Source organism: Argiope bruennichi, chromosome X1 (genome assembly GCF_947563725.1).
Source record: "Argiope bruennichi chromosome X1, qqArgBrue1.1, whole genome shotgun sequence".
NCBI classification, from domain to species: domain Eukaryota; kingdom Metazoa; phylum Arthropoda; class Arachnida; order Araneae; family Araneidae; genus Argiope; species Argiope bruennichi.
The window spans coordinates 71,053,131-71,067,433 of NC_079162.1; the positions used below are offsets into that span (position 1 = coordinate 71,053,131).

At 27.0% G+C, this 14,303-nt stretch overlaps 1 protein-coding gene across 1 annotated transcript in view; it reads right to left on the reverse strand.

The window, feature by feature from the left end:
- LOC129958287 (lipid droplet-regulating VLDL assembly factor AUP1-like) overlaps positions 1-14,303 on the reverse strand; it is a 66,200-nt gene that overhangs the window by 49,167 nt on the left and 2,730 nt on the right. Inside the window, exon 2 of the mRNA XM_056070641.1 lies at positions 12,021-12,158. Within this exon, the coding sequence (XP_055926616.1) occupies positions 12,021-12,158 (138 nt within the window). The remainder of the gene's footprint in view (positions 1-12,020; positions 12,159-14,303) is intronic.

Genomic DNA, 14,303 nt, shown 5'->3' on the forward strand with positions numbered 1-14,303 from the left:
GGTCATTCTGGTTATGTTATTCTGCCAGCTCATTGATTTTGTTACTATCCACATTTAGCCTGATAATCTTAGTCAGATATACAATCTTTTGATTAAGGATCAACAGGCATTAGCTCAAAACCCTTGGATTCTTATTTCATAACACTATCTGGCCAAAACTCCTTCCATGCTGATACCATGGTTCTCTTCAAACCAGCACTCAATATAGACTGATACAGTCCAATCCAGCATGTGATGTCACAGTGTCTCCTCATCATTTGTTCTGCAAAACATTCCTTGTTAAATGAGTCACTTTTTTCCAGCAGATTTTGTTTGTTAAAAAAGTTTGAAACTGAGTGCTTTTTCAAACTCGTGAGAAAACTATCAGCTGATGCAACAATGACATAGTCTAGTAATTCAAAACACTGGTTAAGGGCAGAAAAACTGCTAAGTAGTTCACTTAAGAATTAAGGTAGAAAAGTCTGAAAAAGTGCACAATAGAAAGATTAAAACTATGAGTAAGTTTACAGCAATTATTCACTATTATCACATTTCTTGTCCTTGTTGAAAAACCAAATTACACAAAAGAATTTAGGGTAATTTTGCTTACCAAATGACAGGAAAGTGTCTCAAAAGTGGAAGACATATATACAGGAGTTCAAATTCTGACACACAGACACAATCCTCATAGCAATTAAATAAATAACATCTTCCTAATTTCTTCTAAGTGTACTGACAATTAAAGAATGAACAGAAATGTTTTGATATTAGCAGCAATAGCAAATGATTGCTGAAAACTTATGCATAAAATAAATCTAGCGAATATTTTGTGCTTATTTTAAGCTTCTCTTTATTTAAAATATGCTGCAACTTGCTCTATAATTAGTTATCAAGTTAAACTACATGCCTCTATAGTTATTAGTTTAGTTTAGAAGCTCAGAACAAGGACTATTTTGGAATATACCTCATAATTAAGAACTGGTTAAATAAGCAAATAGCACAGCTAAAAAACTGAGCTCAATGTTTTAGACAACGTATGCACATACAATAATTCAAGATAATTTTTCCTATTTAAGATTTTTATATCAAGATTGCAGTTAACTTCATCAAATTGATATGTATTACATGGAACTAAGTACATGTAACATAGCAGACAAACACAGAATTATTAATAAATTAATTTATTATTATTAGCTTTAATTGAATATTCTTAAAAAAAATTATTGAAATCAATTTAATAAACTAGGTCTGTCAGTAGCTGTATCAGGGTGGCCAGTATTTCTACGGTTTAAAATTCTCTGATATTTCCAGATTTTTTAAGAAATTTCCCTGACATTTTTCGGATGTTTCTAAAATCTTCAGAATGATAATATTTCATTTTATCCTCTTTAATTATTGCAAAATATGTTCCTAACTTTATTTGAAAAATTGTTCTACTCTTTTAACTAAAATCAATGTAAAATTAAATTTCATTCACAAAACAAACAAAATAATAATAATAATAATAACTTAATTTTAGATAAGCTTCAATTATGTAAAACCATTCCTTTTTTTTTTAATAAATATATTAACTAGAAGATAAAGGCCCATCTAGAAAGAATTTTTACCAATCAGTCATATCTCAGAACTGTTTGTCAAATTTACTCACAAAAAATACAGAATAAAAATATATGCACACTGACAGAATGCTGAAGAATGAAATGCTTTTTTATCTTCCAGTGGGGTCCCCTATCCATACTGTTTATAAACACATCAATCAAAACTAAGCAATAATTTTATCAAAAAAAAAATGCATTTACAAATACAAAATGAATTCTCTGCATCAGAACATGAAAAATTCTGTATTAAGAGCACATTTGCAATTACTTTTAGCTCACCAAATAAAATACTGCTTGCACGCTGGCTCAATGTAAATGGCTTAACCTGTAAAATACAGCAAAAAGTGGAAAATTGGTCCTTATCAATTTTTTACTTTATTGCATGAAAAAAAAATGAATAAATTTCAAAAAAGATAGTATGAATGAAATTTGTAAATTTTTGTGGTAAAAAGTTTCATATACATCAAACCGTATAAGAAAAACGCTGCCCTCCTCTATTAAAATAAATTTTTGAAAAAAATTACAAGAGCCATGTGTACCTATAATGTATCAAACAAATTCAATTCTCATGTATAATATTACTTTTAAATTATCTCGGGTTTAATATTAAATTAACACAAACCCACACACTAGAGCTTTTGAACCTAGTTTGTATACCCATGAGAGAGTCAGAATCTAGATTAAAACATGACGTTTCAGCCTCAAATCATTCTCCACATTTAGTCAGCTCCCCTGCCTTTGATTTTTAATTAGTGTTCCACAACCTAATAATATGCTATTTGCAGCTCATAAATTGGGAATTGCAGCTATAAAGCATGCATAATAGTAATAAAATAAATAAGCAATAAAGACCATTTCTAGAATATTTTTTTACATTATAAATTAAGTAATCACACATAAATACTCAATGTAATATTTCACACTAACAGAAAGAAATACTATCTTTATATCAATTTCAGGAAACACTGACTTTTTAAATTATTTTAAATTAATTGCAAAGTCAGTGAAATTATAATTCAATGTTTTCATTTTACATATTTAATTCTTGCATTTTCTCCTTCAGAACAAGAAAGTGTTAGTCATCCAAATATTAATTTTCAGATTTTACATGAGTATTTGCTAAGACTATAATATTTTTATATTGAGAAGATAAATTTGATTTTTACCAAATTGGGTATACATTCAATTTTCCATTCTTAAAACATTTTTAGAAGAAAAAACTCTCCATCTATCTTTAAGAATAAAACCATGGGTCACCTTCCTTTTGAGACAACAGTTAAAGGGTGGCCAACATTTTTGCTATTCGAATTTAACTGACTTTTCTCTGACATTTACAGGTTTTTAAAGAAATTTCAATCACATTTTTCAAATGTTTCCAATATCTTCAGAACGATGTTGCTGTATTTCATTCTCTTTTATTACTGCACAATATGTTAACTTTTATTTGAAAAATTGCTCTACTCTTTTAACTAAAATTAATGTAAAATAAAATTTAAATCTCAGAAAAAAACCCTTTTAATATGTAAAATCATTTTTACATTCAGACATTGAATTTCAGATAAGCTTCATTAAAATAAAACCCTACCCTTCCTTTTTTTTTTTTTTTTTTGCAAATATATTAACCAACACTAGAAAATTAGTGATAATTAGATAAGACTTTCAGCTAACCAGTCATATCTCAGAACTGTTTTACTCATAGCAAATGCAGTATAAAAATATAAGCACATGGGTAGAGTGTTTAAGAATGAAATGAATCATTTCTTTCCTTACTAACTATATTATTTAATAACACACCATACTGTTTAATAACACACCAATCAAAATTAAACAATAATTTTACTAACAGAAAAAAAAAATTCATTTACAAATACAAAATGAAATCTACTACAATGAAATACTACGAAAAATTCTACAATGAAATCAAAATTGCATTGCCTTTTAGCTCACCAACTATAATAAAAAAAATCAATTGCACGTTGGATCAATGTGTAACCCATAAAATAGAGAAAAAAGTGGAGAATTGGTTTTTATCATTTTTTCTTTTCTTTCTTGCATAAAAAGAAAAATGTTTTAGAGGTATAAATTTCAAAAAAGATAGTAAGAATGAATTTTGTAAATTTTTGTGGCAAACAGTTTTATATACATCAAACCATATAAGAAAAATGATGTCCTTCTCTTTTTAAAAAAATTACAAGCATGTGTACCCATAATGTATTAAACAAATTAATTTCTCATGCTTAATATTATTTTTAAATTTCAGAGCATTTTTTGAATATATGGGGAATTTTAAATGAACACAAAATTAAAAACGAATATTAAAAGAAAATTTTAGCAATAACATCCATTTCATGTCATCCATTCATATGAAAAATTTAGTAATAATTCATAATGATTAAAAATAAACAAAACAAAATGTTTTACAGAAATAATAGCAATAATGTCCGATAATTCATAATTCAATAAAAAGATTTCTGAGAAGAGGGAAAAAATAATTATTGTAAAATACTTATTAAATTAAAATCAATTGTTTTGGAATTATAATAATTGGTCAATATTTTACAACCAGTTTTAAATATTAATATCCAAAATTCATACCTTTGTTCTTGTAACACATGGTATGATCAATATGAAGTTTGAAGGAAAAAAAAAGGGGGGGGGTAGCTACATATATATCTTTTTAAATTAAAACAGAGATCCCTTAAAGCTAAAAATCATAACAGTGACAGGAGCTGGGCTTTAGTTAAGCTGCTTTTTCCTATTGTACGTAAAAACATTTTCACTAATTATGTTGATAACTAGATGTTAGGAAAAAATAGCAAACAAAAACTTTTGGTGAAAATATTAAATATTTATACATTTTTAAGTAACAATTATTTATACCTGATATTAATTGTGCTTAATATTAAAATGCCAAAACATGAAGCATTAAAAAAAGTTTCAAGAAATAGTAATAATCTTTTATTTTTCTGGATGGCTATATATGAAAAGAATAAAATAAACATTTTAGAAGCAGTGTTTGGAGTCTAGAATCATTACAGCTTTCACAAAGACATGGATATGCTATGCAGAGTCTGGCAATATGATTGATAATGTTTATGGCTAGTGACAGCTATACAGCAGAATAGCAAGCAGAGAGTAACTGCATTTTCTATAACATTTTAATGGCAGATAGTCATTTTTAACAGTGAAATTTTAAAGTATATTCAAATCATGGTGCAAATTTGTTGTGCAATTGGATGTAAAGAAAAATTTGTAAGGATAGCCTTGCACCATTTCACAGATATAGACAATAAATACATTTTATTTACATCCATTTTAAATCAATTTAAAATATCATAACTAGGATCACATAGTGATTTTGATGGTATAACTGAACAATATTTCATTGCATGGTTTAGTTATTGTATTTAATTTAGTTACCTTGTTGTTGAAACTAATGCAACTGCATTACATTTTACCACTTGCTTTATTTTAATATCGAATGTGTTCCACATGCTTGGCTGCAATCTTGGTGGGGATTTTTTTATTGCCAACACAAGAGTATATATAAACACTGATTGATTTATAATTTAGTTATTATTTTACTATAAATGAAATTATATATTATTTCTAACATGTAGTTCCTTTTTTGAACCCTATATATTCGAATATTATCCTGTAAATAGTATTAACTCATCATTGTGAATGAAATAGTGAAACATATATTTAATTGAAAATTTTATACAGTAAAATTTTATAAATTCGCAAGTAATAATAGCATGTTTTTATAACTTTCAATTAAGATCTAAAAAGACATTAATGGATATTCTAAAGATTTAAAAGAAAGTACTAAGAAAGAAATGCTATGTTTACAGATAAAATTTTTGTCGAGATGTCAATTTTTATTAATAAAGGTATACACATACCCAAAAATCATCGTTTTCATAAAAATTTTCAAATTTCTTTATTATTTTGCATTAAAGTCAATACATTTAAGCTTCGAAAAAAGTTTTACGTTTGTTTCTACAATAGTTAGAAATAAGTTATTTGCAAAGTCTTAAAACAGATGTGAAATTTTTGAAACCAAAATTAGCAAGGAGAAGAGCACAAATTGTAAAATTAAATTTGGAAAGACATTTAATATAATTGTATTACACCTTCAGGATGTTCATTCATTAAAATATTAAAGTGCAATAACTAACAAATTTTGAGAAAATGGTCCTCAAACTTTCAGTATAGATTATAAGCTAATAATGTGACACAGGTGCTGACCATTTCGACAGCACAGTTGGTAAAGCATTGAGTTCGTATTCATGAGACCAAAGTTCGATCCTAGGCTTGCATTTTTTGATTTTTTGTTTTCTTTCAAAATTAGTTCATCTAATAGTTTAAAAATAATTTTAATTAATATGCTTTTCATTTTTTATGCAAAAATAAATGTTTATTTTCCTAATTCTGGAATTACAATTTACATTTATCAGAATAATAATTAAAAGTTTTCATGCATATTTTTTTGAATATTCAAAATTACTTAAAATGCATGCATAAGATGGTTTTAATTAATATACAGATTTTATGCAAAAATAAATGTTTTGTCTCTTAATTCTTTAAATATAATTCAATTTATAATAGAAAAATAATTATAACAGGGTTGCTACTCAAATAATGAAAAAAAAAAAATCCTTTGCTTTTTCTGCACATATATTCAAGATACAAAAAAAAAGGGGGAAAAGCAATCATGGGCTAGTTATATTGGAATATGGTTTTAAGGAGTAGAAAAAAGAAGGAAATGAGGCAACAATTTAACATTATTCAAAATAATAGCACATTAAAAGAAGATTTATATTTACACATAGAAAAAAAAATTTCTTTAATAGAATTTAGCAAGACCAAATGCATATATTAAGGGGAGGGGGATATATTACCTCTTATGCTCTTTAAATGTAAGTCATACAGAATTAAGAATTTGGATGAAATAAAAAACAACATTTTTATTATCCTGATACAAATCATTTAGTGATCACTTCACAAAAACCATTACAAAGCAAGATTTCTTTATTTATTCATTTTTGCCAATTCAAGTATTTGGGCATCAATTTCTGCATTTCATGGAGCTAATGGACTTAATTTATAACAAAAAAGGTACAATATTTCTGTATGGCCTAATGTACATTTTTTAGCTATTTCACTTTCAGTGAATATAAGTGAAAATATTTCTGATGTATCATAAAATGCATTAAAAAGGACGAAAGTTATGCAACAAGTTTTAATACCCATTAAAATTCAGCTTTAAATGAACTAAAAAGTTTGAAATCGGTTTATTTTTAGACATTAAATCTGACATTTACAAATTTGATGTGTCATTCTTTTAGATCCAGCATCAATGATGACTCTTTTGAACTAGCACACAGTCTTGTATGGTTTCCTCTTTTGGCATGACTAGTAAGTTCTATTTTCATATATTACTTAGGCTTATTACCTTCTTTCAAAGTGAAAAATTGATTTTGTGGAACTTCTTGAACCCATTCAGCAAAATTAGGATTGACTTCTTTTATCTGTCTAATTGGCATTGCATACGGATTTTGAGCAGCTCAGCGATTTTAAAACATTCTCTAATCTTCTTTGAATAAGCTCTCAGTGTCTTAAATAATAAATAAATCATTCAATAAGCTCAAGTATGGTACATTAAACACCACCACACTTCTTCCGCATACTGAATGTTGCTAATCCTGCCAGAGAAATGGTATTCTTTCTTAATCACAGAAGTCTACCGCATGCTCATTAGCTGCAATTCGGGAATCTCAGGTAAAAAGAACAATTGTCTTGCAAATCGAAATTGGAATGATTTAAACAAAAAGTGAGAGAAAAAAGTGGCTATTCTCCATGGTACACAATCATGAATGGAAATGTTTCGGTTTTGGAAGCAGTGATAACGATCTTTCATTCTTGCAATCTTTAGAGATTGACATAGTTTGGTTGGGGGGGGGGGATCAGAAAAATTCCCTGTTTTTATGAAAATTTTCAAATTTTCCAGTTTTGCTAGATTTTCCTGTTTTCCCAGTGGCATGGCAACCCTATTATAAATACAGATGAATTTTTCAAAAAAATTATAAAAATATTTAAATTACCAACTTACAGATACTTTATATGTAACTAACTTTTTAATGCAAAAATTATGCTATTAATATGCTTAAAAAAAAAAAGACTACTTAGTCAGTTTTATAATCTATTTTTATAAATGGTATTTGAAATAATGATAGAAAATTTTTGAACATTACTTCAATCAACAAACTCTGCTAATTGATGCTACAAAAAAAAAAAAAAAAAAAAAAAAAAAAACTACTATTTTCAAAACCACTGTGCTTAATTTTTAATGAATAATAACCTCAAAAGAAGAAGAAGGGGAAGAAAAAAAAATTTTTTAAGGCAATGTTATGCCAAGATTTGTGATATGCTACCAAAAAGAGTGTTCTTATTCCAAAATTTACCACAAGTCATGTGAATCATGTTGGAAACATTTTTTAAAGCAGAAATAAGCAATCAGCTCCCTCCATTTTTATCTCAACAATGACAGCCAATTAATGAACTATTTTGTTTTTCTTATTTTATGAAGAGCTGTATGAACTTGCACAACTTTAACTTTTCACACAAACTTGAGTATCATTTCAGAATTAAAAAAAATAATATTTCCTTTTTGTTATTTGTTTTCTACCATAATCTAGAACATGTTTTTTTTTTTTAATGCTTTAACTGATTCAGGGTATTTTAGGGGTTCAGGTATAAAGGTCTTATCAGGTGAGCAAATACCGTTTACACTTTCATGGGAAGTTTGTTAACGACTGCAGGAAACCAGTCAGACAAGATTTTCGTCATTGTGTGCAGTTTTCACACTGCTTGAAAGTGTTGACAATAGTGATGGAAAGATCATTTGCAAATAAAATTCAACCAATTGCGTATGGCTTTGGTAGTGACATAGTTGCCAAAAATGGCACTACTGACGTTAACATGAAACTAACTTGTAAACATATTTCTGAATCACTCCTTCTCTGGAAAAAGACACCAAAAAGAGTTGTAATGGTCGTGTGGTAAAAAGTTGGTTTTGATTGGATTTAATCATGAAAAACCGGCTGTTTTGAATCCACCGAACATTCATTATTTAAAAAAAATGTTATATGAAGAAATTTGTACAAAAATTATCAGAAGTTGAAGAGATACTAACACCAACAGATAGTCATCAAAACAAAGAAAATTTATTTTCAGAATTTAAAAAATTATTTATGTTAATGTGAACTTTCTTCTTTTTGTGAAATATATCTGATTAGATTTAAAATTTTTGATTATACACTTTGAATTTCTAAAATATGTAATTAACATCTCACATACAATCAAAAAATTATTTAACTCCTATGCTGATATTAAAGTTAATAAGGATCAATTCATTTTCTAACTATTGAAACACAGTACAGCAAATTTTATACACAGATTTGAGGGAATTGTAAAATATGACTGATTCTGCTGCTGTTTAATTTTTTAATGTAAAAAAATATATATATACTAGTGAAGTTTTTATTTTTAAAGTTAATTGCACACCCACCCATAAAATCGCCTTTTTAGCATATTTCTGTGTTAAACTTGATATGCACAATTTAAATTTATAAAATACTAATACAGACACATTATGCAGTTATTAGATTTTTTTTATGTAAACCTGTCATTATTACTGAAAAATTCACAAAACTGATGGATGGGACAGCAACATACCTCAGGATTAATAACAAAAACAAAATTGTTACTAAAAATAAGTATAGCAAGTAAAAATAATTAAAAATAGCAATAAATATCTATTATAAGCAATAATATACGGAATGCATGAACAGGAATCTCCCTAACAAAATGAGTAAACTACAGATATTCAGAAAACAGGAAAAGCAAAAAATTAACATGTGTTTTTGGGTTTACCATATAGCAAAGCAAATGCCTATGTGATGTCACTATGTATGTTTTTCCATGCACGCTTGTCCACAAAGTGTAAACGGTATTTGCTCGTCTGATAAGGCCTTAACAAGTTAGAAATCTTCGTTCTATGAAATCTCTTTCATATATATACACAAAGGGTGATTTTTTTAAAAAACTGACACCATTCAGAGAGTTCTGTAGTTGAAACTATTGGCTGGAAAGCCCCAAAATTTGGTTTGGGGACTAATGACAACATGGGAAAAAGGAATCCACGGAAAAAAAAAATTAATTCCAAAACTCACCAACAGGGAGAAATTTGACGCTTTTTACATAAATTGGAGATTTAACAGCAAAATAAAATTTCTGACAATGTTTAAAAAAATACAGTAAACAGACAAATGAATGAAATAGCAGTCATTTTACTAGAAATGTGTTTTATTCAAGAAAATAATTCCCCTAATGGTTGAAAATAACAAATGAAAAACGAATTTGGAATTAATTTTCAATTTCATTTCATTATCTGTTTAGTTTTCTTTACTCAGTAGTTTCATTTTTTCTGCGAAGAGATCGATAATTTTCAATATGACCACCATTTTCTTAGCCCAAATATTCCATTCTGTAAACAACTTTCTCTACGGCTGATCGTAACATATCACTAGGAATGTTAATGACAGTCCATACTACAGTCCAACAATAAAGATGAATTCAATTTTAATATTTAAAAACTAGAGATTTAGAAAAGAAAAAAAAAAAGTCTTCTTTGTATGATCATATCTTAAAGCATTTGACTAATATTACTACAATAGACAATGAATTATGAAGTTTATTATAACTCCATGTCATTTTTTAAGCCCTACAATTATAATGCATTCAATTTTAACAGAATCCATTAAAAAATAATATAACAAAACAAGAAATTTAAAACAGATCTGAAGTAACCTCAAATTGAAAAAACAAATTAAATATCCAATTTCAAATTATTAAAACCTATTATCAATTTACATTTAATGATGCCATTAATTAATTTTTCATAGTTGTGATATTACTAATTTTGCTGAGGAAGACTTGCAAAACACTACATTACATTATAATGAGGAATTAAAGCCCAAATGTCTTGCTTCAATTAAGGAATACTTGAGATTCAAATTATGATAAATATTTTAAAGTAAAAGTTAATGTAATTTTATTCTACTGTATGAGAAGATAAATTTTTTTTTAATAACTAAATTTTAAAATCTAGTTATTGTTTCAATTCTAAGAAGTAATATACTAGCATTATCTTCTGAAATTTTATTACTTTTAAATAAACTTGCATTCGAGTCCTTGAATTTGAATGATTTATGTTGTTTACCAAAATTTCAATTATATATCCTTTGATTTATATGTCAGTTTCTTGAAACATGTATTAATAGTGCTTTACTGTATTGCAAGTTTACTGTATGTGCATCAGAATCTGGAGAAACCATTCTACCAAATGAAGTTTCAAAATCCATTGTTAAATGAAGCATGAAACAAGATTTTCAATAATAACTTGATACTCCAGATGTGTTTTAGTTTCATTCCCTTATCTATGTAGAGAGCAAAAATCAATTCTACACATAACTTTAGATTTATACAACATTCAAATTGCATTATTTCAGTTTGAAATGTTAGAATAAGTTTAGCTCTTTCAAAAAGAAAATCGAAATTTTTCAAGATTTGCTTTTGTTTAAAATAAGAGACAGACGAAACTACATTTAAAAAACAATGACAATCAGAGCAATTTGGATCTTAAGTAAACAGTATATTTCAATATCAGAGGTACAGTATAAAGTTAAAGTAATTTGGTGAATGCATAATAATGCCTGCATGTACACACACCAACTTTATTTAATTTCATATGGCATTGATTTAAAATCAAATTAAAGAGTTTCCAATGAAGTAAATTAAAAGTAACTGTGTGGAAAAAGAAGAGCAGTGTAACATTGTACAAATATTAAATTATAACAAGAAATCAATCATCCATGAATTTATGAATATTTATATAAAAATCTTTTCATTACAAAATACATAAGACTATATCATAATAGTTTACTAAATTTATTACATATTTACTTTGAAAGAGAAATGTGCATTCCTATCGCATAATTTCAATTTATATGCAAACCTTTGAGAAACAAGGTACTGTGCAAATTGGGGATTAAACACATTAAACATATCACAAGTAGGCAAATGTATTTTTTTATTTTATGAAGAAACAATCACAAATTGTGATTGAAAAAATACCATTGTTACTAAATTTTTGTTTGCAATTAAACATAAAACATTATAGAATTAAATTAAGAAAATAAAGTTTCTCAATAAGTAAATGATAATTTTATTCACTTTTTTAGAACATTTTTGATATGTTTAAACATTAGACATTATGAAAAATGCCCATTTTTTTAAAAATAACTTAAATATCAAAAAAATATATACATAATGAGAAAATTTCTTAAAACCAATAACTGAATTTATGAAAATTATTACCTTCTCTTTGGAGATGTTTTTGGAAGTAGTGACAGAATTGAAAAAGCAAAAATGACAGCTACCAGCCTAGTAAGAAGAAGAAACAATGCAAAGGGAAAATAAAACACTGCTTTATACAGCTTTGGTTTAACAAGTATCCTAAAATAAAAAAAAAAAAAGCATTAAAGTTATTATTTGAAGGAGGGAAATCAACACACTTAAAAATATAATGAAGGTAAATTTTGGTCATTATGTTCAGCATGTAGGAGATATTTGATTTAAAATCTTTTAAAGTTTCATATATCTCCTAATGCTGATACTATTTTAGCATTAAGAGAATCACATGATCTGCATAACATGTTAATATGAATGAAGTAAGATAAATATTACTATGCTTCAAATCTTTATAATTCAAATTCAAGTAAAAAATTGTTAAATGATTTTGTTTCTTTCTTTCTTTAATTTTGAAGCTACAATATAAGGACACCTCGATTATCTGTTTATGGAGCTGATAACGTAAAATTAAACAGTTTCATTTAAAAAAAATTAAGTCATCAAATAATTCAGAAAAGGATATCATAGTTGTCATTGGAGAAGATTGTTTGGGGTGATTTTTTATAATACAGGAAGTTGTTTAGAGGAGAAAAGGAAGGGGGGGCAGGGATAAAAAAGTTCCATTATTAAACAGTACAATAATGATGAGAGAAAATTCTACACATTTTCATGAAAAAATACTATTGTAAATGTGTTGAAAAGTTTTGCCTTGTTGAGAAGGGAAAAATATCCCTAAGAAATAAAGAATGGAAATGGAAAGTAAACAACAAACAGTACCAATCATAAATAATCTTAACCAGTGGTTTGATATTCTGACTTTTCTTAACAGAAGTGAATCTTTTAATGGCTTTTCTAATGTCTCATATGCATTTCTACACATAAAGAAGAATAAGATGCATTGGACATTTCAAATATATATATATCATAAGGTTGAAGCAATCAACAAACCTAAAACAATTTTATAGAATGTTTCAGAAAGAAAAGTTGTAAATTAAAATTGTCTCTATTAACGTCTTTACTACCATGAGAGTGATCAGTGGGTCCATATAAATTACATTGTAAGAAATTCAGCATGACAGTCAATGTGTTAACAAATTTTTAATAATCCAAAGTGATCACAGTTCCAATTAGTTGGGATAACTGAGATTTTATTTTACTAAATATTTTTTTTCTATTGTTTGTTGCAAGGAGAGGGGAGACTGAAATTCAAACCTGTAATCACCCAAAAACATTAATGTTATTTGGTTAAGACACTTTTAAGATTTTAATCTTATTTTGAGGCTAAATGAGGACTATTTTAGAATAGATTTTGAATTGTGGTCAAATGAAGAGGTTGACAAATGAATTAGTGGTTCATCCTCCACACAAAACCATAGGAAGAATGATAAATATTTAGCAAGTTTATATCTAATGACAATTTTGACATACATGTAAATAGGTAAAATTACAATTTACTTAAAATATGGGTAGTTTATATATTTCCAATCTTGACCCAAATTATTCTACATTTTTATCAAATATTAAACAAAAAAGAAGTAATCTGCTTATCTAGCTTTAGAATCTGGGGGAAAATGGGGCTACCTTCAGCAAAAGAATGAAAATTGTCTGAATGTTAGGCTCTGAGTTTTTCAGGAGACAGAACAGTAGTGTTTTGGTGAGTTAGGAACATATATCTTCGTCAGGTTTCCATAACTTGTCAAGGGATCTATTCTGAATGGTTGCAGTACCTGTATTATACATCATGATTTGATCATTTAGGTATTTCAAAGAAACTGTAGTTAGGGTTTCTCTTTTATGTTTATCTAGTACAGGATTAATTCCTTCAAATTCTGGATATTCTTTTGAGGTTTCTTAAAACAATCAATTCTAAAAGAAGTTTTTGTTCCTAAGATGTACTAAAAAAATTAGAAAATAACATATTTGTGATTTAAAAAAAAAAAACTTTTCATGTAGTAACATCTAAAATAAACTGAATTAAATCAAAGCAAATTAAATCTTATATAATAAATTCAAAGCAATAAATTTTACAAAGGTTTCATAGCAAAAATTGGATAATTCCTGATAATTCAAAACACTTTCTAGAAAATATACTTGGGAATGACTCTTAAAAAACTTCTTCATAATTAAATTTTTCCAGAAGCAAGAATTATATTGACATCAGGGTTTTTTCAAACAGCAAATGAAAAGAAACAAGAATTCTCTTTTAGATACAAAATTATGCTCAGAAAAGTTGTCTTCATACTTACTAGA